We start from the raw sequence: 26,664 nt of genomic DNA on the forward strand, positions 1-26,664 counted from the left end.
GTTGTAAAATGCTTAAGAGATTATTCAAGCAGATTACCTGTGCATGTCATTGTTGTGGTTTCAGTGACAGTAGCAGCTGTCGATTTTCTTGTGTAATCCATCAGAGACAGCTTGGACGGTGGGTCCAATTAGCCTAGTGCACGCACTGAGGAAGGTGCAGTTCATTGTGGCACACACTTGACCTAAATAGTGAAAATAATGTTAGTAATAGCAATGTTACATTTTGCTAAGAAGCTGAGAAGCATCTTTACATTTGGGCGTACACAGCAGAGTGTAAATTGGATTTATTATATATTATTATTATAGTGTAATAAATATACTACATCATTTGCTTTGACAGGACTGAAAAACGGAAGACAGAAAACCTGAAATGACACATAAAGTGGTAGTATACATATGTTCAGTTATAGTTGTAAATCAGGTAGATAAGATAGATCCGTTCAAATCCTCACTGAGCCCAGCGTCTGTCTGTTTTTGCGCTCCCCTCTGTAGCTGCCAGTCTTCAGGGGATTAGAAGCAATGATTTCCATAAGTTGAGCCAATGAGAATTGTCCAAATGCCACCACCAGACAGCCGCGACTGTGGAGGAAGACCTCTCGCTTATCTTGTCAGCAGTCAGTCGCTTGTAAACTCTTGGGTTACGCTGCAAGTCCAGCAGGAGTCAGCCGTTGCATGGACAAATTTATAGGTATGTGTTATTGGAATTCAAGTATAGGTATGGATTATAGATTGTAGAAAAAAAGTATTCTAATTCTAAATCCATTAGGGGACAGGTGTCATTGCCATTGCTGTTTTTTCTTATTCAACTGCTTAGCATGGGCGGCACGGCGGTCAAGTGGTTAGCGCACAGACCTCACAGCTAGGAGACCAGGGTTCAATTCCACCCACGGCTATCTCTGTGTGGAGTTTGCATGTTCTCCCCGTGCATGCATGGGTTTTCTCCGGGTACTCCGGTTTCCTCCCACATTCCAAAAACATGCTAGGTTAATTGGCGACTCCAAATTGTCCATAGGTATGAATGTGAGTGTGAATGGTTGTTTGTCTATATGTGCCCTGTGATTGGCTGGCGACCAGTCCAGGGTGTACCCCGCCTCTCGCCCGAAGACAGCTGGGATAGGCTAAAGCACCCCCCGCGACCCTCGTGAGGAAAAGCGGTAGAAAATAGATTACCTACAATAGATTTGTTTTTATCATTCATTCATTCATTTTCTACCGCTTTTTCCTCATGAGAGTCGCAGGGGTGCTGGAGCCTATCCCAGCTGTCTGCGGGCGAGAGGCGGGGTACACCCTGGACTGGTGGCCAGCCAATCACAGGGCACATATAGACAAACAACCATTCACACTCACATTCATACCTATGGACAATTTGGAGTCGCTCATTAATTAACCTAGCATGTTTTTGGAATGTGGGAGGAAACCGGAGTACCCGGAGAAAACCCACGCATGCACAGGGAGAACATGCAAGGCCGAGAGTGGAATTGAACCCTGGTCTCCTAGCTGTGAGGTCTGCGCGCTAACCACTAGACCGCCGTGCCGCCTCGTTTTTATCATGTTTAATTTTTTTTTTTTTTTTAAAGGGGCCCGTGTTTCATCAATTTGAATTTGCTTAACCTCCCAAAAATTGACACCAATGTATTATTCCATGTTTGCTTTTTGTTTGTGCCAGGATTCATACAGGAGGGACTTCAACATCACAATTAATGATTTAAAGAACACATCACCTCTTTTATCTGTTACTTTTAAATAACATCATGAAAGGCACTCACGCCTCGTTGCCCTTCCATATCCCCATCAGTGGAATGAGTGCACATGTGAGTTCATCCCTCGGGGGTCTTGCTTCCCCTTTTAATGACCCTCAAGACCACCGACTTGAACTAAGCTTCCACAAGGAGGAGGGTCCAACCAAACTTGTGGACACATTCAGGCTTACAGACTCTTCTGAGATATTGTGGTTGAAAGAGTTGTTGCTGCTTTGCTCCGAATACCAGACCTTTATGAGCATGGGCAACCAACAGGGGATGAACGTTCAGACAGAGCTCAATACTGTGCCGAAATGCTGTGGGATCAGGAGAAGGAGTCTTGAGGGGCCAGTTCACATCAATGAGACACCCCGTTCTCTAGAACAGCCAGCAATGCCAAGAAGTCTGCTAAAGTTCTGGGTAACAAGCACTCCTTCATGTGAGGAAACAGTGGACTTTGAGGAAGAATTCACTATTTGCATGCATGACAAAGAAAGTGTGGCAAGAGGTCATTCAAGCTTTGATGACAAGGACGGCGATTTAATGGACTTCCAGGCATCGTGGAGAGCAGCCACACAAGGTTCTCCATGTGTCAGCAGGAACTGTCCTTTCTGTTACGGAGAAGAAGAGGAAGAATCTGCCTCAGAGACTGACCTCTCTGAATATGACGAGATCTGTTCCCCACTTGGTTTGGATTCAAGGACCGAGACGGTGGGAAAGTCCACTGCAGTACAGCGTGTTAAGAGCAAGATTGAAGAGGTCGAAGACATCATCAATCGAGTGAGTCTCACGAGTTTGGAATGGATCAAAAAGACCAACAAAGCGAGAGATCAACTTCTTTCAGGGAATGATACATGTTTGGGTGGTGATGTTCCACAGCACTTCCAAACCCAGACACAATACAACCAGTGCAAGCTGCTCGTTGATGAGTTCCGTTGTCTGGGTGAGGCCTTGAGTGAGAGTCTTCACCGAGCCCTGAGGATGGAGGGAGACAGCCAAGAGTGGTGGACCATACCGTACGAACATAAAGAAACATCCAAGAAGGGTATATTGGAACCAACAACAGGGGTACCATTTTCTTCTCTGAGTTCTTCCTTCTCAAACTCTCTGCCTACACAAGCAGAGATGACATGCAGGCCCATAACATCTCAAACATCTAGTAGCATCACCACATTAATGGACAATAATCATCACAATGAGGACATCGATGACCTCCATGAACTGTGCAGAAGATCAACAGGGCATAGTTGGAGTGAAAAGGCGGACTTAAATTGGACCAATCTAACATGGAGTGAGGAGACACAGATGCACAGAAGCCTGTGTGATGCTGAGGCCAATGAAGATGACGACATATACTCAGGTAAACAATATTATACCATCACCCCATGGAGCTTTAGATGTAGTTTTATGTACAGTAAAGAGAGTACACCCCCACATTTGAGCAACCATTATATGATACAGAACGTAAACTTTGATATACTTTAGAGTAGTCAGTGTACAGTTTATATAGCAGTATAGATTTACTGTACTATCTGCTGGAAATGACTCAACACACAGTCATTGTTATCTGGCATCAAGTACAAAGTGAGTACATGGACTTGCAGTTAAATATTCAAGTGGTAGCATCTGGGGCTACAAGAGTGCTGCTGACACTGGGCAGCTGTGGTTAATTTATGGGAAGAAGAGTTCCAACATGTAGTGTGACATTCTGAAATGATGCACTGACTGTAGACTGTATGGGTTTACTTCTATCAGATGTCTCCTTGAACACCTCCTGGCTGGTTTCTTAGGGCCAATGAAAGTACACACACAAACTCAAGATGAAGGATGTTTGCTAGTCTGTTAATAATGGCCTCTTGCTGGCTCGACGAACCCTGTGTGTGTGTGTGTGTGTGTGTGTGTGTGTGTGTGTGTGTGTGTGTGTGTGTGTGTGTGTGCACGCTTAGTCAGGCATGATGTACTATGTAAGCACCTGATGTGTAAGGGTGCTAACACGACACGACCTGAGTTAATATAAAACGTCTATCTATAATGTAGTAAACTTACAATGAATGCTATGATTGTGTTTAATTGAATACAAAATAAATGTGAAACTGAATGTTCCTCCCATGCCCTCATGGTGATGCTCTTCTACCGGTAAAAGCATTACAGTTTTAAGTCCACGACATCAGGTTAGTTATTTTAAGCTTCAGCTTAGTTTGACTTGAGGAATTATGTTTGCGTTAAAGCAAGTTTCCAGTCAGTGTCGGAGAACGGTGTGTATTTCCCTGAGGCAGGTAGCCCTTTACATCACCGCTATTAAGTCAGTCAGTATACACATGCTCTAAAATTACTAAATGTTCTTGTTTTTACAACTTCTTTTGGCAATGTATTTAATCACAGTTGATGAATAGTCAAAGCAGAAGACGCTGTTTCCTTGGACCTCACATAACAAAAAACGGCATAAAAAGCTGTCAGAAATAGGCCAGATAGCTGCAACCTAAAGAAACTAACTTGCCCAACCTCTGAATTGCTCCACATTACGGGTATGTGTGAGTGAAAAGAAGAAAACCTCTGTGTCTTAACACCTGCTGGTTTACATGTATAATTTGCTAGACCCAAAAACATGATTTTTCCTGACTTTTGTGTAAAGGAACAAGACTTTTCAGATCAATAACATATGTCTATATTTGTAATATATCCCCTCTGCTCCAGATGAAGCTCTACAGACAATAGGGGAGAAGGTCTGGCATGAAGAGATCGAAGAGTCCCACTCGTTCTGTAGGTGGTTCTCTCATCCCTCTCGACCCAAGCTTGTAGACTTCCTACGGATCACAGCCGCTGAGGATGATATCAGTGGGACGCCCACTCCTCTACCTCCAGAAATCAGGGTGAGTCTGATTTTTTGCACCTGTCGTTGTTAATCACCCAGGATCATTGACGCAGTTTAAAGGTCAGTTCAAACCACTTAGCACTCTAGCCAGAGTTGTCCATTAGAATTCATTTGAGTATCACTGAATAAAAATGCCTTCAAATGTACTTTATGGCCCTATAAAGATGTAAGTGCTCATTAAAAGAGAATCACCATAACACTGACCAACATGTTCCAGCTTCTCTCTTGTAGGCCGTCGCCTTAAAGCCGTTTACATGCAGGGACTGGCCTCAAGTATCAACAAAGAGAGTTTGTGTTCCTGTTGGTTACATAATGGGGAATATAATGCCTCCAAGTAGGTGCTTTGCATGTGTAACAGACTTAAATCCCAAATGATATCGTTATTCAGAATTAGGGATTATTGCCACTCACTTGTGCCAGTGCACAGGGGTTTTCAAAGTATGGGGCAGTCCTTTATCAAAGGTGTAGCAGTTGGAGAAACATTAAGAAAAACACAATTATGTCAAAGGCAAAATGAGTTGATTTTTAGTTCTGACACATCTGCACGTTGTATGAGTGGTTAGCATGTAGGACACACAATCAGGAGATCGCAAAGACCTGAGTTCGAAACTCTTGCTTATGGAATTTACATATTCTCCCCATGCTCCTCAAAATCAGCTAGTGAGCTACTGCTGCTCTAAATTCTCATTGTAGTTTGTCCAGCACTGTTATGTTCTAATGCTATTTCATGGGCTTATCTGCATTCATGCCAGTTACATAAACATACCTGCCTTGAATGCCACAATGTCCCTCTCTGTGGGACTGTAAAAGCACTTTATTACTTTTCCCAAGATTAAATAAAGCCATTTAAGACGACACAGATCACAAGATAGATTGGGTCTATCAGAGATAGAAACATTGTAAAACATTGTTCTCATAGATTCTGCCTCTCACCTGCTGGCTATAACGTCAGGTACGAGCAAACAAGGGTGGAACCTTAAAATAAAGCAAACAGATACCAACAAGTGAAGTGAAGTTCAAGTAAGATTACATACATTGGCCCTTGAGCTTTGTGGAAAAAAATGTTTCAAATGTTTTTAATATGCAATAGGAACAAATACATTATTCAGAGTCCACAGGCTATGAAATTTGGTATACTTGCACAAGACTCTAAAGCAGGGGTCTCAAACTCAATTTACCTGGGGGCCACTGGAGCTAGGGTCTGGGCAAGGCTGGGCCGCATCAGGTCTTCCCCAAAAAAAAACGCATTTATTAAAAACAGAAAAATATACAAACTTTTTCAGTGCTTTGGTTCCGATTTTCTACAATAAAAGCTCTGATAAAACATTCCACTGTTCTCAAATATCTTAATTTTTGTTTTTTCTGCACAAAATAAGATGAAAAATAAATAAACAAATCAAGAATAAAGAAAATCAATCAATCAGTAATAAATAAATAAATATAATAATAATAATAAAACGGCAAATAATAAAAACTTAAGAAACCACATATAGTTGGTGGGTAGACAAATTATTTTTTTCAGATTCCTGAAAAAGTCATTTCCTTTGAACTTAAATAGCCAAAAACTTACCACTTCCACACGGATAGGGAGGATAACTATTAACAGTTATTTAACCTTTAACATGAACATTAATCAAACGTAATAATTTTTTCTGGGTACATGATACCATACAGCATCCATATCAAACTTGCGTTCATATCAAGGCGGGGGCCTCAAACTAGTGTCCTGTGGGCCACATTTGGCCCGCGGGCCGCGTGTTTGAGACCCCTGCTTTAAAGAGATCCAATGCAATACTGCAATATTATTATATTATAACAATGCTAAGACATTTTCATTTTTGTATAGCAATATATCTAAGTATGATGTTTTTATACTTTACTATACAATTAAAAATAATTGTTATGAATATTTTTGGCAATAGTATTTAAGCACATTACAACACTTACACCAAAGCAATGCATATTTGTGAGAAAACTTCAGCTTCTATCAACAGTGTGTGAGCAGATTAAATCTCTGGTGGCCGAAGGAGGCGTGTTTCCACCACTAAAAGGTCCAGATTAGCCTTCCCTTGCTCCACAACACTCACAGGAGAGCTAAGAGACCTCCCGGCCAATCTGGATTTGCAAACCAAATGTTCACACAAGTGATCCATGGCGATACTGTTTAGCCTCCTGCAGCTACGAGGTGTGGCCTGACTACCCATCTGTTCCACTTGGCTTCCTCTGACTTACGCCTGTACCAGATGCGTCAGGGTGTCGTCTTAAAACTGTTGACGGTCACCAGGGGAGATGGCTCGCGCCACCATCTGCTTCCAGTGGTACTATGATTGTACGGAGTGATGTCGAACATGATTGAAGTTGTTGGAAGAGTACTAAAGTAAGTAGAAAAGGATGCCAGAAGGGAGCACGAGGAAGAACTTCAACAAGTCAAGGACATGGAAACTTATGTAACTTTCTGGATTTGTCTTCTTTGAGTGGCTGCTCTGTGTGATTAACATATGTTTCCACTTTTGGGGTTAAGAAAATGAGCGCTGTGGTTGGACATGAGGGAACGTTGCATGGCTGCATGTAGTGCCTCTGAAGACACAGTAATTTTGACTGACTTCTTTCAGTCCTTTTTTGTGTGACGAGCACCAACCAATGACAAATGGCAAAGCCGCCTGTCCTAACATTTTTCCGGAACATTTCAGAAGAACACAATGCTGATGTAACACAGGAAGAGGCTGAGATGAAGAAAATCAAGAATTTTGAAGCACCTCCTTTGGATAACTCATGCTCGTATGTTATATTTTTTGTTGGACAACAAGAGAGAAGCACTTCCAACTTGGATGGAGAAAAAGAAAACCACTCAAGTGAGGAGAAGAGAAATCAATTGAATGCAGCAGAGGAAGGTGATGATACAATAAATGCTGAACAAGTCACGACGGTGAAAGATAAAAATAGCTCATCTGTGCTTGGACAACAATTGGAAACATATCAAATTGATAAAGTTCACCTCATTGGCTCGCCTGAAGGTGAATTTAAGCCATTCAAATGTGAACTCTGTTTGACAGAATGTACAAATACAGATGGTGATTGCGATGAGGCAAAGAACTACAAACAGGATTCCACTAAAGAACCCAACCAGGATGTGAGGATCAATGGTGAAGACGTGATGACTTCATGTTGTCAGGAGGAGTTCACCGCCACCAGGACTTGCAATGATTTTGAAAGTGAGGAATTTGCATTGAGAACATGTCCCAAAAATGTCTTGATTACTGTGACTCGGACAGAACATACTGTTGAAGATGTGGTAGAAGACAACCTAACATGTGAGCAAAGCAATGAGCTCTCCTTGAAAATTGACAATTTGGACGACATCTCCGCAAGACCAATGAATAATTCACCAAATATTGTCATATCACCTGCAAACAATATGCCTCCACCTGGATCCACCATCTCCAGAGCCACCTTCTCCCCAGGCCCACCAACAGACAAGCAAGTCCAGATCCCTGCCCTCTTTAGCGGTCTGAGAGTCCTGAAGAAGAGTGTGGTCGGACCTGGACTTGATACAATTGCTCAAATCCAACCTTTAACTGAAGGAATAAAGACAGTGAACCCCCCTGAGAAGCAGGTGGATCAAAAGGTCCACGGAAACTTCCTGGGCCAGATCTCCCAGTTACTGAACTCGGACAAAAGAGAGGACGATAACAGCGAAGATCCAGTTGAAACTAAAGAGAATATCACTGAAAAGAATCAAGAAGTTGACACTGAAAAGGACACTTCAGGGTCATGTCAGTCCACTAAACCACCTGTTTCTGGTGCGGAAGCAGCCTTTCATGCTTTCAAGGCCTTTTTCACCCCAAAGCCTTTAAAGAAGGAGCTGACAGAGAATGCGGACACAGATGCAACAAGGAAAAGGATCAGGACAGAAAAAGATGCTCTGAAAGCATTTTTTGAGAGAACTTCTAACAAGAACCCGGAGGAGAAACTTGGATCTAATTCCAAAGTAGGGATAACATCAACTTGTGGACTTAGTGTATTGTTTATAATTATGTGATGATTCAGTCTCATCGTAAGTCAGGGGTCGCAAACTCAATTTACTTGGGGGCCACTGGAGCTAGGGTCTGGGTGAGACTGGGCCACATCAGGTTTTCCAAAAAAAAAAAAAACGCATTTATTAAAAACAAAAAAATTAAAAAAAACTTCGCTTTGGTTCCAATTTTCGACAAAAAAAGCTCTGATAAAACATTCCACTGTTCTCAAATATCTTACTTTTTATTTTTCTACACAAAATAAGATGAAAAATAAATAAACAAATCAAGAATAAAGAAAATCAAAATTAAATAAATAAACATAATAATAATAATAAAACGGCAAATAATAAAAACTTAATAAACCACATATAGTTGGTGGTTAGACAAATTATTTTTTTTCAGATTAAAATGAACAAGGCATTATTAGAGCCCTGTAGACATGACAAAACACGACTATAGTCACATTTATACTCTTTTTATTTACAACATATTGCGCAACTGCAGGGTCTTGCGACACATGCTAACTTGCAAACTAGAGAGCTAGCAACCTAAACGGTAGCCTTCAAGTTATTTCCTTTAAACTTAAATAGCCCAAAACTTACCACTTCCACACGGATAGGGAGGATAACTATTAACAGTTATTTAACCTTTAACATGAACATTAATCAAACGTAATAATTTTTTCTGGGTACATGATACCATACAGCATCCATATCAAAACTAACATTAAACTTTCATATCAAGGCGGGGGCCTCAAACTAGGGTCCTGCGGGCCACATTTGGCCCGCGGGCCGCATGTTTGAGACCCCCGTCGTAAGTCATATCAATCAATCAATGTTCGGTGTGTTCATCATTAGCATGGATGTGATATTCATTTGGTGCCCTTAATGGTTTATTTAGGCAGTTCCTTTTCCAGTGTGGAATGATTTTGTAATGTACATCTTAAAAACAAGAATTGAGTCAGAAATCTTTCAGAAATATACATACTAAATACTGTAATTTTTGGTTTATACGCTGGAACTTTTTACTTAAACAGCACAACGGCACATTTATGGCTAAATTCTAATCTTGTGACACCTCTTTTACTTCAAAACTACTGCTACTAATTGTTTAAATACTGTGCCTTTAGCAAACGCCAATCACAAACTATATGGGAACTCACGACTAGCTTGTCAACCCTTCTGAAATCGCAGGAAGTCATTACTCAGTATAACAGTCAGACTCACGGTATCATCTTAGCTAGAAGGCTAAAATCATCACACTCAAAAGGTAGCTCAGAAATCTACAAAACAATTAAAATTTAAATACTTCCAGATAAAATTAATAAACTCCTCATGAGCTCCCTCTTGTGGCATAGAGAGACCCACAGCCCGTGTTGGTACTTATCTTGTATAATTCTTTGCTACATTTTAAGTGTCTAGTTGCTGTGTGATGATTTTAGCCTTATATATTAGATGACATTCCGAGTCTGACTAATATACTGTAGTGAGTAATGACCTGGGATTTTTGATAGGTTGATAAGCTCATTGTGCATTTTGTCATAGCTCACGACTCATGTCAAATAAGTAGCATCGTTGTCCTTGCGGACTCGTGCACACCACAGTATGTCATTTTTATGTGAGGTTTATAGTCCGGTGCAGTTTATATATGTACAAATCTGTTTTTCTCTCTAAATTTTGTGGATGTAGCTTAAACAGTGATGTGTCTTATACACAGGAAATTACAGTATACATATTTTAACTTGACAAGACTAAGCTCCATTCATTTATTGTTAGTGATCAGCTAAGAGGTGGTTCTCTTAGATAGCATAAAAGTATTTGTTTGACAGAACTGAGTGGATTGACCATTTCTTTGAACAATAGGAAAGTCTAATGAACTCGGCGACGATGACTTCAGCTGTATACTGTATTATTTTTATCATTGTTGTTAATACTGCACATTGACTTCTGCAGTCAGAAGCCTCCAGCCCAGTACAAGGAGAAGAGCGAACGCCCGGACATCTACAAGTTGTGTGGCCTCCACCCAAAGAAGACAAAGTTGGCTTGAAGTATACCGAAGCAGGTAATCATGGAATCATATACCAACACATTTTATTCTGAATATAGTAGTAGTATAAAGTATAAAGATCATGCTAAATCAATACCAATCAAACAGTGTCAATTCAAATGAATCATTATATTTTCAAATGATTTCTGATACAGCTCTGGATTTGGAAATGATTAGGACTTGTGATGATGAGAAGAAATAAAAACAACACACTCTTGTCCTGGGACTATTCAGGAGATATGATGCAATTCATAGACAAAACAAACAGACAGTGATGTTTGCTGTCATTGTGATTGTATCATGTACTGTACTGTATTACTATTCACCCAAGGTAAACACAGCTGCACCCTGCATGAGTCCACACACTAGCAAACAAACTTGAGACACCTTAAAGAGTGGGACACGCACTCTCTGAGTGCTGCTTTCAAACAATACTTTTTAAATGTCTGTGTGTGTGTGTTTATCCTATCAGTCTAATAGCTGCGCAGTCAAGTCAGCAACAATTTAAACCACGTCAATATATGGCATATAGCTCTGCTGCCCCCAAGTGGTCACAATGCAGCTAGTCAAGTAGTCAGTATGAAACTTCACAATAGTGAGTTTCTTGAAGAGAACTACAGTTGGCCATTCAACATTGCCTGTGGTAATTAAATGTCTTTTAATGTTTGTCACGTTTCTACAAATTTTGCTTGTTTTAGAGCACCAGGCTGCTCTGCTTCAACTCAAGAGAGAATGCAAAGAAGAAGTGGAGAAGTTACAGGTCAGTCCAAAGGATATATAGTGGAACTTCTGTTTTTTGTTTAATGTCAAAAATGTACGAAACAATTTTGCCTCGTTTAGCATAAAATCTGGCGCACTTCTTTCTTGTTGATACACTGAGTGAGTTCTTAATATATGTATTTTTTAAATCACAAAATGTCCTTCCTTGCTAGCATCCTATTCGTTAGCAAACAAAATGGCGACCGCAACTGGAATTCATGGCTAATAGTCTAATTATAGTTAGTAGTACATGCAAAAAAAGAAAAACTCTAAATGCATACACACGACCAATGAAAGGGATGAATGGACATTAAAGGCTACTTTTACCTTCAGACAAGATGTGGCAGGGAGACACCAAACGGACATAACTGAATTCAAAAGTGATGAGGGCCACCCCCCACCCATTAGCATGACAAGTTGCTGCTTCGATACATTGTTGTTTATTCTGCTGCTGTGATGATTTAAAAGCAGAGGTTAAATGTTGTGCACATTAAAAATATGTGCATTTGCAAAAAATGTAGTCACAAGCTATTTAACTACGCTGATTTTAATGAGGTTTCATTGCACTGTATAATATCTAAGATTATGATGGTTTATAAGAAGCATTCATTCATTAATTTTCTACCACTTATCCTCACGAGGGTCGCGGGGGTTGCTGGAGCCTATCCCAGCTGTCTTCGGGCAAGAGGTGGGGTACACCCTGGACTGGTGGCCAGCCAATCACAGGGCACATATAGACAAACAACCATTCACACTCACATTCATACCTATGGACAATTTGGAGTCGCCAATTAACCTAGCATGTTTTTGGAATGTGGGAGGAAACCGGAGTACCCGGAGAAAACCCACGCATGCACAGGGAGAACATGCAAACTCCACACAGAGGGTGGAATTGAACCCCGGTCTCCTAGCTGTGAGGTCTGCGCGCTAACCACTCGACCGCCGTGCAGCCCCAATAAGGCTCAGTGTAACTATTTTAGAAATTATCACAATTAATATTGGTAGAACTATAAGTGTTTTTAGACAAATGGACTAGTTTGACTTTTGTGTGTTAATTGTTCCTCCAGGAGGACTTCTACCTGGAATTCTCCCGACAGAGAGAAGAGAACAAGGTCAAAATGTCCTGCCTGGAGCTCACACTATCTGAGCTGCAGGCTGAGCTTTCCAAGGTCAACATCCCCAAACGTGGCACGCTCAGAGACGTAGCCGTGTCATCGCAAGACGATGCGTGTCTCCAGAAAGCCTTCCGCACCGTCTGCATACAAACAGACCGAGAGAGCTTTGTCAGGAATGATGAAGACGGGAAAAGGAGAGACTGCTTACCTCAACAGCAAAAAGTAACTCCCAAAAAACTAGACCTGGCTTCGATCAGCTTGAGCCTGGCAGGTCAGCAAGAAGGAGAGCCTCCATGCTCTGCACCAAACAAAACCGTCAGTCCACCTCCACTTTTGCAATGTTTGTCATCAACAGTGAACTCCAAACAAACATCAAACATTCCCCCACCACTTCCTCCGCCACCACCACCTCCACCTGCTCCTTCCATGATAGCAGCGGGTCCCCCACCACCACCACCACCTCCACCTGCTCCTTCCATGATAGCAGCGGGTCCCCCACCACCACCACCACCTCCACCTGCTCCTTCCATGTCAGCGGCGGGTCCCCCACCACCTCCACCACCTGCATTTATGGCAGGGTTAACCCCAGCAACAACCCCATCTTTGTATGCGGCTCCAAGGAAGCCTCAGGTGGAGCCTTCCCGTCCAATGAAGCCTCTGTACTGGACCAGGATTCAGATTCAGGATAACAAGTATGTCTGCACGTGGACTTGAAATGTTTTATTACAATTAAATGCATAGAAACAAGTTCTGCATGGCACCATTGTGAGATCTAATACATAAATTGTATAGAAAATCATGCAAGAGACACACATTCTACAGTACTTCTCATGCAGCTGCACTTCTACAGCTGCAATAATAACAATGTTAAAATACATCCATCCATTTTCTTTCACTTCTTCCTCTTATCTAAAATCGGGTAGCAAGGGAAGCCCAGATTTCCCTCTCCCCTGTTGCTCCGTCCAGCTCCTCCCAGTGGATACCGAGGCATTCCCCAATGTGTCCTGGGTCTTCCCCGAGGACCCCTACCAGTCAGACATACCCTGAACACCTCCCCAGGGAGGCTTCCGGGAGGCATCATGATCAGACGCCCGAGCCACCTCACCTGGCTCCTCGGAGCAGCAGTTCTACTCTGAATTTATCCGGGATGACAGTGTGTCCTAAGGGAGAACCCAGCCACCCTACGGAGGAAAATTATTTGGGTTGCTTGTACCCACGATCTTGTCCTTTTGGTCAAAGGTGCCGGGCCCAATGAGCATGTTTAAGTCACATTAAAAATGGGTGGTATTGTCTCAGATGAAGAAAGTATATACAAATACATAATCAGTTAACAATACTAATAATTCCTTTTCTCTTTCTCAGGAGCAACACACTGTGGAATGTTCTAGAAGAACCACATATTGTGAATCCAGTGGAGTTTGAGGAGCTATTTGCCAAAACCATCACACGCCTGAAGAGAAAACCACTGGTGGACAATTATGAAAAGAAATCAAAAACCAGAAAGGTACTATACTGAATTAAAATAACATTATATTATGAATGGCATCATGGAAAACAAACCCATGCATCTGGTTGTCGCATGAATGTTTTTGCAGTTTATTGTTAAACCACAAGAGGGCGCTCGTATTTCCTTGTTCAGATCTTTGCCAGCCTGTCTAAAAGCAGCATGTACTACAACAGTGCTGCAAAATGAATGCATCACAATCATGACATAACAGTTATCTACATAACAATAACAAAAGAAGAAGGAACATACAGTACAGTACAATATAATACAACTCTATCTGAATATGACGTTGAAGTACAATTCTACAATTTTCACTCTGGACTCTTTTACTGTATGTGTGTGTGTGTCCGTGTGCGTGTGTGCCAGATCATTAAGCTGCTGGATGGTAAGCGCTCTCAGACTGTGGGCATCCTCATATCAAGCCTTCATCTGGAGATGAAAGATATCCAACAAGGTAATTGATTATGAAAATCAAAATATGCAGAATGGCAGTTCACATTTTGTTGGTAAGCTGTTGTCGATATGGGTGTCAAAGTTATATGTGTCAACAGATAATGTCAGGGTCTCAATTGTAGAGTAGACGAACACGATGCATCTCATATTTTGCAGACATATTTTGGATTTTCTCATACGCCTCTGGTCCAAGTCCATGCCCAAGAGGATTAAGGCAGTGCTAGATGGTGTTCACATTAAATATTGACACTTTGAATATTTGGGTTGCATGGCGGTTGAGTGGTTTAGCGCACAGGCCTCACTGCTAGGAGACCTGAGTTCAATTCCACCCTCTGCCATCTCTGTGTGAAGTTTGCATGTTCTCCCCGTGCATGCATGGGTTTTCTCCGGGTACTCCGGTTTTTTCCCACATTCCAACATAATTGGCGACTCCAAATTGTCCATAGGTATGAATGTGAGTGTGAATGTTTGTCTATATGTGCCCTGTGATTGGCTGGCCACCAGTCCAGGGTGTACCCCACCTCTCACCCGAAGACAGCTCGGATAGGCTCCAGCACACCCGCAACACTTGTGAGGATAAGCGGAGAGATTTAGTGAATTAATGAACTTTGGATATTTCATTTGACACATGTGGTGTATCCATACAGTACAGTACCAGTAATACAAGCTGTACACTGACTATATCCAAGTATATCCAAGTTTCATCTGTATAGTATTGTCGCTTTAGAAGCTATGATAAAATGGTTGCTGAAATCTGAGCGGTGCACTTTTGTTGGAGCTAGTCATGATGTCCACTTTTGACAAAATCCAAAAATCCATGCATCAATGGGAAATCAGTCAGGAGATAATCGCTGTAAAGTGATACAAAGAAGAGCAACAATCTGGCAGCTCTGAGAGCTTGATTAGCTCTAAGTTAATAAAACAGTTAATACAGTTAAGAAGCTAATCCCAAACTCTTTGATGTGTTTTTATTCCATCAGCTGTTCTGACAGTGGATAACTCTGTGGTGGACCTGGAGACAATTGAAGCACTTTACGAGAATGTATGTATTCCAGAAGAGTGTGTATGGGCACTTCTGCGATAATAATAATAATAATAATGTAATTTACATGTATTTGTCAATGTGCCAGAGAGCTCAGCCAGAGGAGCTGGAGAAGATCATGACACACTTCAGCACCTCCAAAGAGGAGGAGGTTAAACTCCTGGATAAACCTGAACAGTCAGTATGAAACAGAAGAGAAGTGTGATTGATCGTGTGTGAACATTGAGTGGAGAAACCCCAGACCAAAACCACAAATTGTGTATAACCGCGCTTAGCAGTTCGAAGATGGATGGATGATGGTTTTCCTTGTTGGATGTTTATGTGATTCAGGTTCCTGTATGAACTCTCGCAGATTCCAGACTTCGCTGGCAGGGCTCGCTGCATCATTTTCAAGTCAGGCTTCAACGATGGGATGGCCTCCATCCAACATAAACTTCACATTGTCTCCACTGTGTCTGAGGTAGGGCGGCACATCTCACAGGAACGTCTAACTTTGAAACTCCAATATTATTTCACAGTACTTTAAATACCGTAGCTTGTCCTTTAGCACTAAATGTAATAAGGGAATTTCCACCAAGTGGGATTCCTTTTTATTTAATAGTTAGGAAAAAAAATGGGGCACATCTGAAGCCTGACATGCCCACGTCCATGAGGAAGGAGGGGTTTTTGTTTATGACGTCAGTAAAACCCAGAACCCCAAAACAACTTTTGAAAAGTGGAGCAAACAAGCGATTTTCATCATGTTTGATGCTGTTTGTGTTTCTACATGGAGGCTCTGCTGGAGAAGAGCGGCGTGAGGGAGGTGCTGGGACTGGTGTTGGCTTTGGGAAATCACATGAACGGAGGCAATAGGGTCAGAGGCCAGGCTGATGGGTTCGGCCTGGAGATCCTTCCGAAACTCAAGGATGTCAAGAGCAGGGTAAAGGACATCGACCATTGAGGAAGCTGTGGTCCATCTTGTTTGGGAAGCTTTTGTACTGTAGATGTTGCAAGAACATGTGAAATATAATCTGATATGGTTCTCATAGAAGGGCTTTAGTCAAAGTAGAACCTGCATGCAGATGTCTGTTTTTAATGGAAGCAATCTAACTGACTAGTGCCTCCATCTTTAGGACAATCGCATCAGCCTGGTGGACTATGTGGTATCATATTACCTTCACAATGTGGACAAGGTATGATAAAGTAAAGTCATACCACCCTGTACCATGTTACTGTTCCCACATGTGATCATTAATTGTGATTCCACCAGAATGCTGGAACAGACAAGAGTGTTTACCCACTTCCTGAACCTCAGGATGTCTTCCTAGCAGCTCAGGTCAATTTTGATGACCTCAATGCAGAGCTGAGAAAGCTTGGGAGAGATCTGGCAGGTACGTGGTGTCACACCCTAAACAATTTGGACTGTCTTTGGGCGAGAGGCGGGGTACACCCTGGACTGGTGGCCAGCCAATCACAGGGCACATATAGACAAACAACCATTCACACTCACATTCATACCTATGGACAATTTGGAGTGGCTAATTAACCTAGCATGTTTTTGGAATGTGGGAGGAAACCGGAGTACCCGGAGTGAACCCACGCATGCACGGGGAGAACATGCAAACTCCACACAGAGACGGCAGAGGGTGGAATTGAACTCAGGTCTCCTAGCTGTGAGGCCTGTGCGCTAAACCACCCACCGCCATGCAGCCCCAGATAAAAATATGAGGACTAAAAAGTTTTAATCTAACAATCACTATCTTTCTAGAATAGAGTAATATTAGGAGGGAAAATAATGTAATTTTAGTAGCATAAAGTTGTAATATTAAAGAAGAAAAGCTATTTTGGGCCACTGGGTGGCCAAGCTGGCTCTCCACTTAGGCCATCTCTGTGTGGAGTTTGCATGTTCTCCCCGTGCATGCGTGGGTTTTCTCCGGGTACTCCGGTTTCCTCCCACATTCCAAAAACATGCTAGGTTAATTGGCCACTCCAAATTGTCCATAGGTATGAATGTGAGTGTGAATGGTTGTTTGTCTATATGTGCCCAGTGATTGGCTGGCGTAGGGTGTACCCCGCCTCTTGCCGGAAGACAGCTGGAATTATGAATACCCATCCCTTACATGACATGAGACTGTGTGACCAGAGTAGAGTCTCCTTGTGGTCATTTTGTTATGTGTTTTTGTCTGTGTAACTCTATCACTACCATTTTTGTGTCGCTCGGGAGAGCTTCCCATGAAAAAAAATCCCACTCTGGCTGCATTTTTTCTTAAAACCCCTACCCAACCCCCACCCAATGCTGCTCATCACAATGGTTTCCCACACAAACTGTTTATTCTTAGGACTAAAGGCCTTCTACTTTGACCAAAACTGATTTTGTTAATTAAAGCTCAAGAACACAAGGCTTTTCCGTTTTGAACAGTCCTTTGGGATGGTATACATGTGTTTATGTATGCTGTACCCATAGACGAGTAGGATTTGTGCTCCTGATACTGTCCTGGCGCCTTTTAGATCCCCCTTCTAATCCTTCTGCCCATCAGATCTTCTCGTCTTTGGGCTCCTGTCGCCAGCAAAGGTAGCTTCCCACTTATCCCACTTCTTCACTATCTAAACCATCTCTGCACGGGCCTCTACACGGGCCAGTAACCATCTTGGCTGTATCAGCTGGGCTCCAGTGTGGCCCCAAGATGTGTGCCGCAGATTGCTTTCTTTAGCTTTCAACACAGCTTTGCCATCAACCCAAACCAATGCAATCTGGAACGAACATCGCGGCTTCTTATTGTACTGCCTGTTTGAATCAGCATTATTGTTGCTCTTCACTCTCTCTAGATTTGCTCTAGGCTCGGTATAAAATACTCCCAAACTCAGATGAAGGCTGTTTTGCTACTGTTGACATGCTCTGGAAGTAAATACTGGAAGTAAATATCGGTTCCTTTTAAACTCTGGTGTCATAAAAAATCTGAACTATTACCTATTATTTTTCCAGTTTTTCCTTATTGTTACTAGGCAAAATTCATATCAATGATTGTGTCTAGTAAAAAAAAATATTCACACTTCAGTTTTACGAGAGTTCTTTTCTGCCACAGACAAAAGAGTCGCACAACAGTCAACAAGAGAATGTATTGCATAAGAAAGGGGCAAACTTTTTTCACTATAGCACCCTATGCTAGATGTAACTGACCACTACCACACTTAAGATTGGCACTTACTACATGTATTGTACCATGCATTCTAGTGTATAAGGAAACAGTTCGTTAGCAACTCTTGGAAAAAGCAACCACTATTTATTGTAAGTATCTGAGCCAGCGTGTACATTTTTGTATTAATTGTCCCATCACATCTGGGACACGGCACAATAATGGGAACTCAACCTGACGGCATGTGTGTATGTATGACGGCAAGTACAAAGTATGATGCCAACCGGGACCGACTGTTACGAGAGGGGTGGCGAGAGCCGGTCTGGAACCCAAACGCAGAGACACTTCCAAGGAACAAAAATGTTTATTCAACAAATGTAGTCCACTTGGGTGAGGATAAAGGGTGAAAAGTACAAACCAACAGAGAACGAAAAACACTGCAGCAAACGGCTAGCAGGAAAACAGAGAGCAAAGTGCTGAAAAGTGCTGAAAACACCAAAAAGATCTCACAGGCAAAAAACAAGAGAAACAGGCAACACAGATCATGACACCGACGCTACACTGGGGCGAAAGCGGGGGGGGGGGTTGAAATCCACTTTATAGAAGTGAAAACTTGCCAGATAAAAAGCACACGACAGCTCTGTGCTCTGGCCACACCCAGTTGGCGCCTGGTCTACGAAATTAGAGCCCTTACACTGCATCTAATGATCCATTTGGGCACCTTTTTAAAATGCCTTATAAGGTACTAAAGCTCAGTTTTGACCCCAAAAAACGTGATTTTGCATACACATGCAAATCATGTGGTGCAGTTGCAGACCAGTTGTTAAATGAATACTGTACATATCTGACTGTATCAATGCAAAGTGAGGGTTTGGTTTATTCTTAGGCTTAACTTTCATTGAATGTGCGCCAACAGTTAATATACTAAAAAAAATTATGTTGTGTTTTGCAACATTTTATTCCATATAGTTCCAAAAACTAGCTACCTACCCACTACCCACTACCTGAATTTGCCCAAATTACTACTACTATTACTACTACTACCCCAGTGTGCATCCTTACTACTCAGCTATGTGCTGTGCCAAAAACATGAAATTATTCCTCTTAACTGAGGTGAAAGTGACATTTAGAGACATTTGCAACCCCAATGCACCATCAAACAAAGGTACAGTATTCCCACATCTGAGAGAGTGTTTACATGAGGGTCCGTAACCCACTTCAGTGGGTTACAAGCAAACGTTTCAAACACAAAAGGTAGACAAAAGAACGCCACACCACACGGTGTAGACGGAGATACTTGCCTGCACAGTTTACACAAATCCCGAATGAAAACAGTATTCTTTTGTAATCTTATCTGGGAGATGTTGATCGAGCGTCAGGCAGGAGGGGTGCAGCCGCTATTATGGCTGGCCCGTGCAGACTGGCTCCTCTGATCCACTGATTGGACGCAGGGCCAAAGGAGCAGAGTTTGCAGTCGCCATCTCAAGGTGAATCTCAATAAGTGAGATCTGAGGAGGAAGCCGCGCTGATAAACTACTTCTGTTGAGGAGTTGCTCTGCTCCGTCTGTCCCGCTTGTCTTTAATCAGACTATATGATTCAAGTTGGGTTTTGGGTTGACTCATTTACCCATAGGAAATAATGATAACAGGAATACTTACTCCATAGAGTCATAGAGCCTCTATTAAATGTATAGGATTTAAGTCACATTCTTAAAGTCAAACAACATTGGCCAGTGATGTCACAGTTCATTTTTTTAGCATTCTTAATTGTCTAATCAGTGTAAAAACAAGTGAAGCAAAAACTACCAACACTGAAATGTAGTGCGTTTATTATGCACTGATATCTATAATAGTGGCGGCACGGCGGTCGAGTGGTTAACGCACAGACCTCACAGCTAGGAGACCAGGGTTCAATTCCACCCTCGGCCATCTCTGTGTGGAGTTGGCATGTTCTCCCGGTGCATGCATGGGTTTTCTCCTCCCACATTCCAAAAACATGCTAGGTTAATTGGCGACTCCAAATTGTCTATAGGTATGAATGTGAGTGTGAATGGTTGTTTGTCTATATGTGCCCTGTGATTGGCTGGCCACCAGTCCAGGGTGTACCCCGCCTCTCGCTCGAAGACAGCTGGGATAGGCTCCAGCACCCCCGCGACCCTCGTGAGGAAAAAGCGGTCGAAAATGAATGAATGAATGAATCTATATTAGTGAGCTGAGTGTCCCTTCAGTCGCCATTGTTAATTGCTACTACACAGGAAGCTGAGCACAGGATTGTGATTGCTCACTCTCAGGAAAAGCTCAAATACTAAATGCCGAAGCTCAATTCTTTTACATATTAGAATTTTTTTCAAACAAGTAATGCAAAAATGGGGCGGCACGGCGGTATAGTGGTTAGCGCGCAGACCTCACAGCTAGGAGACCAGGGTTCAATTCCACCCTCGGCCATCTCTGTGTGGAGTTTGCATGTTCTCCCCGTGCATGCGTGGGTTTTCTCCGGGTACTCCGGTTTCCTCCCACATTCCAAAAACATGCTAGGTTAATTGGCCACTCCAAATTGTCCATAGGTATGAATGTGAGTGTGAATGGTTGTTTGTCTATATGTGCCCTGTGATTGGCTGGCGACCAGTCCAGGGTGTATCCCGCCTCTTGCCCAAAGACAGCTGGGAATCGTGAGGAAAAAGCGGTAGAAAATGAATGAATGAATAATGCAAAAATGACTTTCCCTGTTAACTAATAACATTGATGAGGCAGGTAATTCTAGGTAATTCCATTTTTGGGAAAGTAACTTGTGACTTTTTACTGTGTTTTGTTTACTAAAGGATGCGAAAAGGACGTGCAGAAAGTCTGCTCAGACTCTCCTGAAGAACATCTGCAGCCGTTTAAAGACAGAATGGAGACTTTTCTTCTCAGTGGTAAGTAATTATGTTTTATGTAACCACAACAACTATGAATCACTAGTGGGCTGTGAAGTTACCATAGCTAATATTTAGTGGCTTCTTGGTCCGAGACTTGGCCTCATAGAGGCGCCTTGAGATTACTGTTGTTATGATTGGACGCTCGTCATAATAGCAGTTTTATTTTTTTGATGTGTGAACAAAACTATGACATTAAATAGGCGTCATTGGCGTCTTTTTGTGATCATGCTAGTACAGTGTAAACAAATCTCTATTGTGCTGTTTCAATGGTGCTGAGATGTTCATCGTGTAAAATTATGACTCTCCTGTCTTGTCTACTTTCCTTCAGCACGTAAAGAACATGCTGAGGCTTCATATCAGCTGATGGCTGCAGAGAAGAGGTTAGCGAAAGAAGTCTATAAAATATATCTCAGTCCAAAATAATGCACATTCTTTTTATAATATGCATATATTTGCATCTGGCACGGTGTCTGGATGCTCAGTTTTCAGGACCTGTGTGTGTACTTTGAGCTGAAGTCCAAGGCAGGAGACAAGGAGTTGACAGCCGGTCATTTCTTCATGCTGTGGTTTGAATTTAGTGCTGACTTCAAGGCCAGGTGGAAAAGGGAGAACAGGAACATCTCTAAAGAAAGGTACGGGACTGCATAAAGATGTAAGATAGTTCAGATTTTTTAACATGAAGTTACATAACACGAAGACACCCCCATAAGCAGTCCGTCCACAACGATTCACTCCCCACTTTGTGTCCTGAGCCGAGTTCTGGTTGGATTTTGGTGCTCAGGAAAGTAGTTCCAGCTAGTTGGTGGGGACAGTTAGGTAAAGAGTTTGGCTTATCAAAACAATATGCCTTCAAAAGCATAATACATTTGGTCACAAAAATGCCTACTAGAAAAAATCAGACCACACAAATTATCCATCCATCCATTTTCCATACTGCTTATCATTAGGGTTGCGGGGGTATGTTGGAGCCTATTTCAGCTGTCTTCAGGCACCGTGGACTGGTCACCAGCCAATCACAGGGCACATATAGGGCACATTATGCTACCAAAATTACATTATTTTCCCTCCTAATATTACTCTATTCTAGAAAGATAGTGATTGTTAGATTAAAACTTTTTAGTCCTCATGTTTTTACCTGGGGCTGCATGGCGGGCGAGTGGTTAGCTAGGAGACCCGGGTTCAATTCCACCCACGGCCATCTCTGTGTGGAGTTTGCATGTTCTCCCCGTGCATGCGTGGGGTTTCTCCGGGTACTCCGGTTTCCTCCCACATTCCAAAAACATGCTAGGTTAATTGGCGACTCCAAATTGTCCATAGGTATGAATGTGAGTGTGAATGGTTGTTTGTCTATATGTGCCCTGTGATTGGCTGGCGACCAGTCCAGGGTGTACCCCGCCTCTCGCCCAAAGACAGCTGGGATAGGCTCCAGCACCCTCGCAACCCTTGTGAGGATAGGCGGTAGAAAATGAATGAATTAATATTTTTACCAACAAATTCTAATTGTAATTATTGCTAATTTTCCCATTTTTGTTAATATTTATTTATTTTGTGTTATTTAGTGTTTTGCTGTATGTGTAAAGAGCAAGTGTCCTAATACACTTCATATAGTTCATCGATCAATCAATCGGATAATAAAATGTTTATGACTCCAGGATAAAAGAAGCCCAGTTGTCTGTGAAGAGGATCACGGCAGAGAAGAAAGTCGAGACCAGAAAAATAATCCCTAACAGTCTGGTAAGTGTAACACACATCTTGCGGTCATTGTTGTGTTATATTGCTTCCATGGATGGTACCTGATATGTTTAATCACCAACAGAAAGAACGCCTGCGACAGAAAGAAGCTAACATGACCTTGACTTAACATTCTCACTTACACATACTTGTATATAGATTTTATACTACACTGGAACCTCTTCAGTCAAATACTTTGGCTTTGGAATTGAACCGAACCTTGCTTAAACAAAATGTGCCTCAAAAGTTTTTGCATCTCCATGCATGATCTTAAAAAAGGAAGGATTAATTCCACAAAGCGGTTTCCATCTTTCACAAATGGGACCATAAAACTGGAAATTGTACATATTGTAGAGTAGGAAAGTGGTTCTGGCTGAGATGAGATGCACTATAGTTTAGTTTTAGCTAGTTTTAATAACTTACATTTACACTTTTAATGAAGTTAAGAATACTAAATTGTAAAAAAAAATGCTTGTACTGAACAGTACTACAGTTGACACTGTTTCCATTACTTCCTATTGTAAAATGATTGGTCCAATAATTGTCCAAAGGCCAGAATTTGTCTTGGCAGACGCATGAGGGCCAGATGGTGTTAAGAAATAATTTTCTCGTGTTATTGCAGTTAATTGGTTCCAGACCGACTGCAACAAGAGAATTTTTATAAAGTAGGATTCAATATCAGTAAATTGAATATTTTTGTAGTTAGCATAAAACCTGCCTAAATACAGTTTTGACCATCTTTATCGCCCTGTAGACATGAACTAACACCCCTGCAGTCATCTTGACAAAGACCTTATCATAAAATAATGTAACGTTACTTACCAGTGAAGAGTATTACTCTCCTGACGCTGTTTGTGATTAAGTAGAGCCCCACGATGCACTTCAGTCAGTTTATGACCAAACAGAGAACACATGCAGTGGACCCATTCACACAGGAGCTGCTGTCGGCCACTTACTGCAATGCTAACCTGCTGCTAGCACTCAGCTAACAGTCAACTCTAGCAAGCTGATGTCAGTTATTGATTACAGGTACTGTACTGTACTGTACTGTACTGTACCTTATATATGAATCCCATTCATTTAGCCAATGAATACATACAATTTGCTTAAATATGCATTTTTGTTTTACGAATAGTTCAACTACAAATCAGTGATTTGTAGTACTTGTTTGTGCTATTGGGTTGATGGTGGGTCCCACAGTCAAACCTGTTGAGAAACACCGCCCTAAAATACAGAGTCAAATGTAAAAATCCCATTGTTTACATCATATAAGTAAACTCATCGACTTCCCCACTGCATTTTCTGTGAAAGTATATTTTGTGGCCTCCTTAAAAGCCTGTTCTTTTTCCGGTGCTCCTTCATTATAATGGCATGCCTCTCTGTTGAGAGAGCAGAGGAAGTATTGAATGAAGGAGCACCTCTCCTGTTTGACGGAATAGTTTAGTTGATGTGATTTGGGGGATGTTTGACTGGCCAAATGAAACGCCTATTGAAGACCCCTGGTATAAATTGTCTGGAAATGTGAACAAGTACCTTAAATGAGGAATGGACATTGTTCAACCTAAAGAGGTTCCGTTGTACGATAATGTTAGGACCATTTTAACATCACTGAGCTGCTGGACCAGGCTGCAAGGACCAGGATCAGGATCAGTGTACAACAACTTTTTTCATTCCTTCAACTGGGTGCATTTTTTTGCTGTTTTTTTAATGACTGACACTGGATACCTAAAATGTAGATTGAAGAAAGCAATTGTGCAATATTAACTTCACTTTATACATTATTATATTTAACAGAACGGATGAATTCTATTGTACGTAGTCAATGCTTTAGCTTTCTCAAATAAATCATTTCAATTCTGGGAATCCTTAATTCTTTTTATTCACAAGCAAACAATGGCAACACTAATTGCTGGTGAAAGAAGCAACATGGGAACCTCTTACATCCCACATAGTGGAAACTATAACCATCCAAACAGGTAGCCAATATTTGTTTTTACTCAAAATATAACATTTTAGCCTTCATCTACATTGTAAAACATTTACACGAAGACATTTTACTATGAGTTAAATCTTAACATTTGTTTAAATAATGCACAACAATTATAATTATGTGACAATGAAAGGACATTTTAGAGGCACAATGAGAGCTGATGTGTATTATTTACATGTACATACAGAACAGTTTTTTAAAAATAATATTTTTACATTTATATTACTAGAAATAAAAAAGATTGAAATAATTTTCCATAAAACCCCTCATTCTAATTTGGGGAACATATATATATGAGTCATATAACTGCATTTTAATAGTCTACCATAACATTTTGGATGCACTTAGGTATTAAAAAAAAGGTTTATTTACTTTTCTTAACACTTTTACACGTAATTTCATAGAGTGCCATTTAGCAATGCACTCAATCATTATCATAGTGACAAAAATAATAATACACAAAGTAAGATTTCATCCCAATTGGGAGAGTTTTTAGTCAGTTCTGGTTTGAGTTGTTATTGTAAAGTAAATAGGATATTTCCACCATTTTTGAATGGCGCTCGTCTTCTGGTCTAATCCGTGTTTATTGTAGTGCACCTACACTGCTTGACGCGCTGTACCCGTTTCTTCCGGGTACCGGGGATTTGTCCAGGGCAGAACAGGGTGTACGTAACGGTGCTGAAGGTTTTGGGTTTGCAGGCCGAGCAGGACTCGAACGCTTTTCCATCCTGGTAAATGTGCCTCGGGATGTAGAAGGAGTTGCACTGGCCGTAGCAGAAGCGGTTGATGACAGTCCGGCTCAGACACCCCTCTTCGTGGATGGTCTGCTTAAGTGGCTGTGTCTTACACCAGTCCAGTCGCAGGTATCGACGCTCCGTGACGTGCAGAGCCTCCTGACTGGACTCCAGTACCTCGTCGGTTGCGGTTCCGGGCGTCATCCCGCGGGAAATAAATCCACTGATGGGGGGTGGGTGACAACGATCCGGGTCGTTCTGGTTGGATTTGTTTGGGTGAGGAAAAGCGCCTTGGAGGGCATCTAACATTCCGGGAAGCAGAACCAGAACCGCGGAGAAGCTCAGCAGAGACTCGACTCTCATCATGGACGCTGGAAACAATATGGACGCATTTACGCACAGTTTTTACGCACACTTTACGCACTTGCAATTGCATAAGGCTATAAAATGACCAATTACCTGTTGTTTATCTCCCAAAATATTCTGACTTTAAAGCGTGCGTTCACTCTGGATATTGCGTGTCGTCTGTGGGTTTTATCAGGCACTCTCTTGTATTGGCGCAAAGACACGCCCACTTGGAGAAAAAACACTTACCACTCTTGTCAATGCAGATATTTATTTTATAAGACAGG

General features: G+C 41.8%; 2 protein-coding genes across 6 annotated transcripts; one reads left to right on the plus strand and one right to left on the minus strand.

Annotated features, from left to right (window-relative positions):
- The first annotated feature begins 573 nt into the window (after window positions 1-573).
- On the plus strand, window positions 574-25,167 carry LOC131107638 (formin-like). Of its 5 annotated transcripts, XM_058057854.1 has the most exons (19): window positions 574-688; window positions 1,667-3,099; window positions 4,434-4,609; window positions 10,580-10,688; window positions 11,372-11,433; window positions 12,500-13,239; window positions 13,910-14,051; window positions 14,421-14,508; window positions 15,488-15,549; window positions 15,638-15,726; window positions 15,880-16,009; window positions 16,322-16,468; window positions 16,662-16,721; window positions 16,799-16,919; window positions 21,482-21,574; window positions 21,906-21,957; window positions 22,060-22,209; window positions 23,230-23,311; window positions 23,394-25,167. In XM_058057854.1, exons 2-19 carry the CDS (start codon window positions 1,752-1,754, stop codon window positions 23,436-23,438), a joined length of 3,696 nt encoding a protein of 1,231 aa, XP_057913837.1. In that variant the 5' UTR covers window positions 574-688; window positions 1,667-1,751; the 3' UTR covers window positions 23,439-25,167. The 5 variants fall into 5 exon arrangements, 4 of the variants coding, with proteins under 4 accessions (XP_057913837.1, XP_057913838.1, XP_057913840.1 ...); XM_058057858.1 differs by lacking the exons at window positions 574-688; window positions 1,667-3,099; window positions 4,434-4,609 and adding an exon at window positions 6,709-8,599 and having other exon boundaries at window positions 23,394-25,166; XR_009120290.1 differs by lacking the exons at window positions 16,799-16,919; window positions 21,482-21,574; window positions 21,906-21,957; ... (1 more) ...; window positions 23,230-23,311; window positions 23,394-25,167 and having other exon boundaries at window positions 15,902-16,009.
- Window positions 25,168-25,203: 36 nt separating this feature from the next.
- grem1a (gremlin 1a, DAN family BMP antagonist) lies at window positions 25,204-26,639 on the minus strand. Its single transcript, XM_058057880.1, has 2 exons — window positions 26,492-26,639; window positions 25,204-26,403 (listed from the first exon to the last, which is right to left on the minus strand). Exon 2 carries the CDS (start codon window positions 26,396-26,398, stop codon window positions 25,871-25,873), a length of 528 nt encoding a protein of 175 aa, XP_057913863.1. The 5' UTR covers window positions 26,399-26,403; window positions 26,492-26,639; the 3' UTR covers window positions 25,204-25,870.
- Between the last annotated feature and the right edge of the window lie 25 nt (window positions 26,640-26,664).

Source organism: Doryrhamphus excisus, chromosome 19 (assembly GCF_030265055.1).
Source record: "Doryrhamphus excisus isolate RoL2022-K1 chromosome 19, RoL_Dexc_1.0, whole genome shotgun sequence".
Lineage (NCBI taxonomy): Eukaryota > Metazoa > Chordata > Actinopteri > Syngnathiformes > Syngnathidae > Doryrhamphus > Doryrhamphus excisus.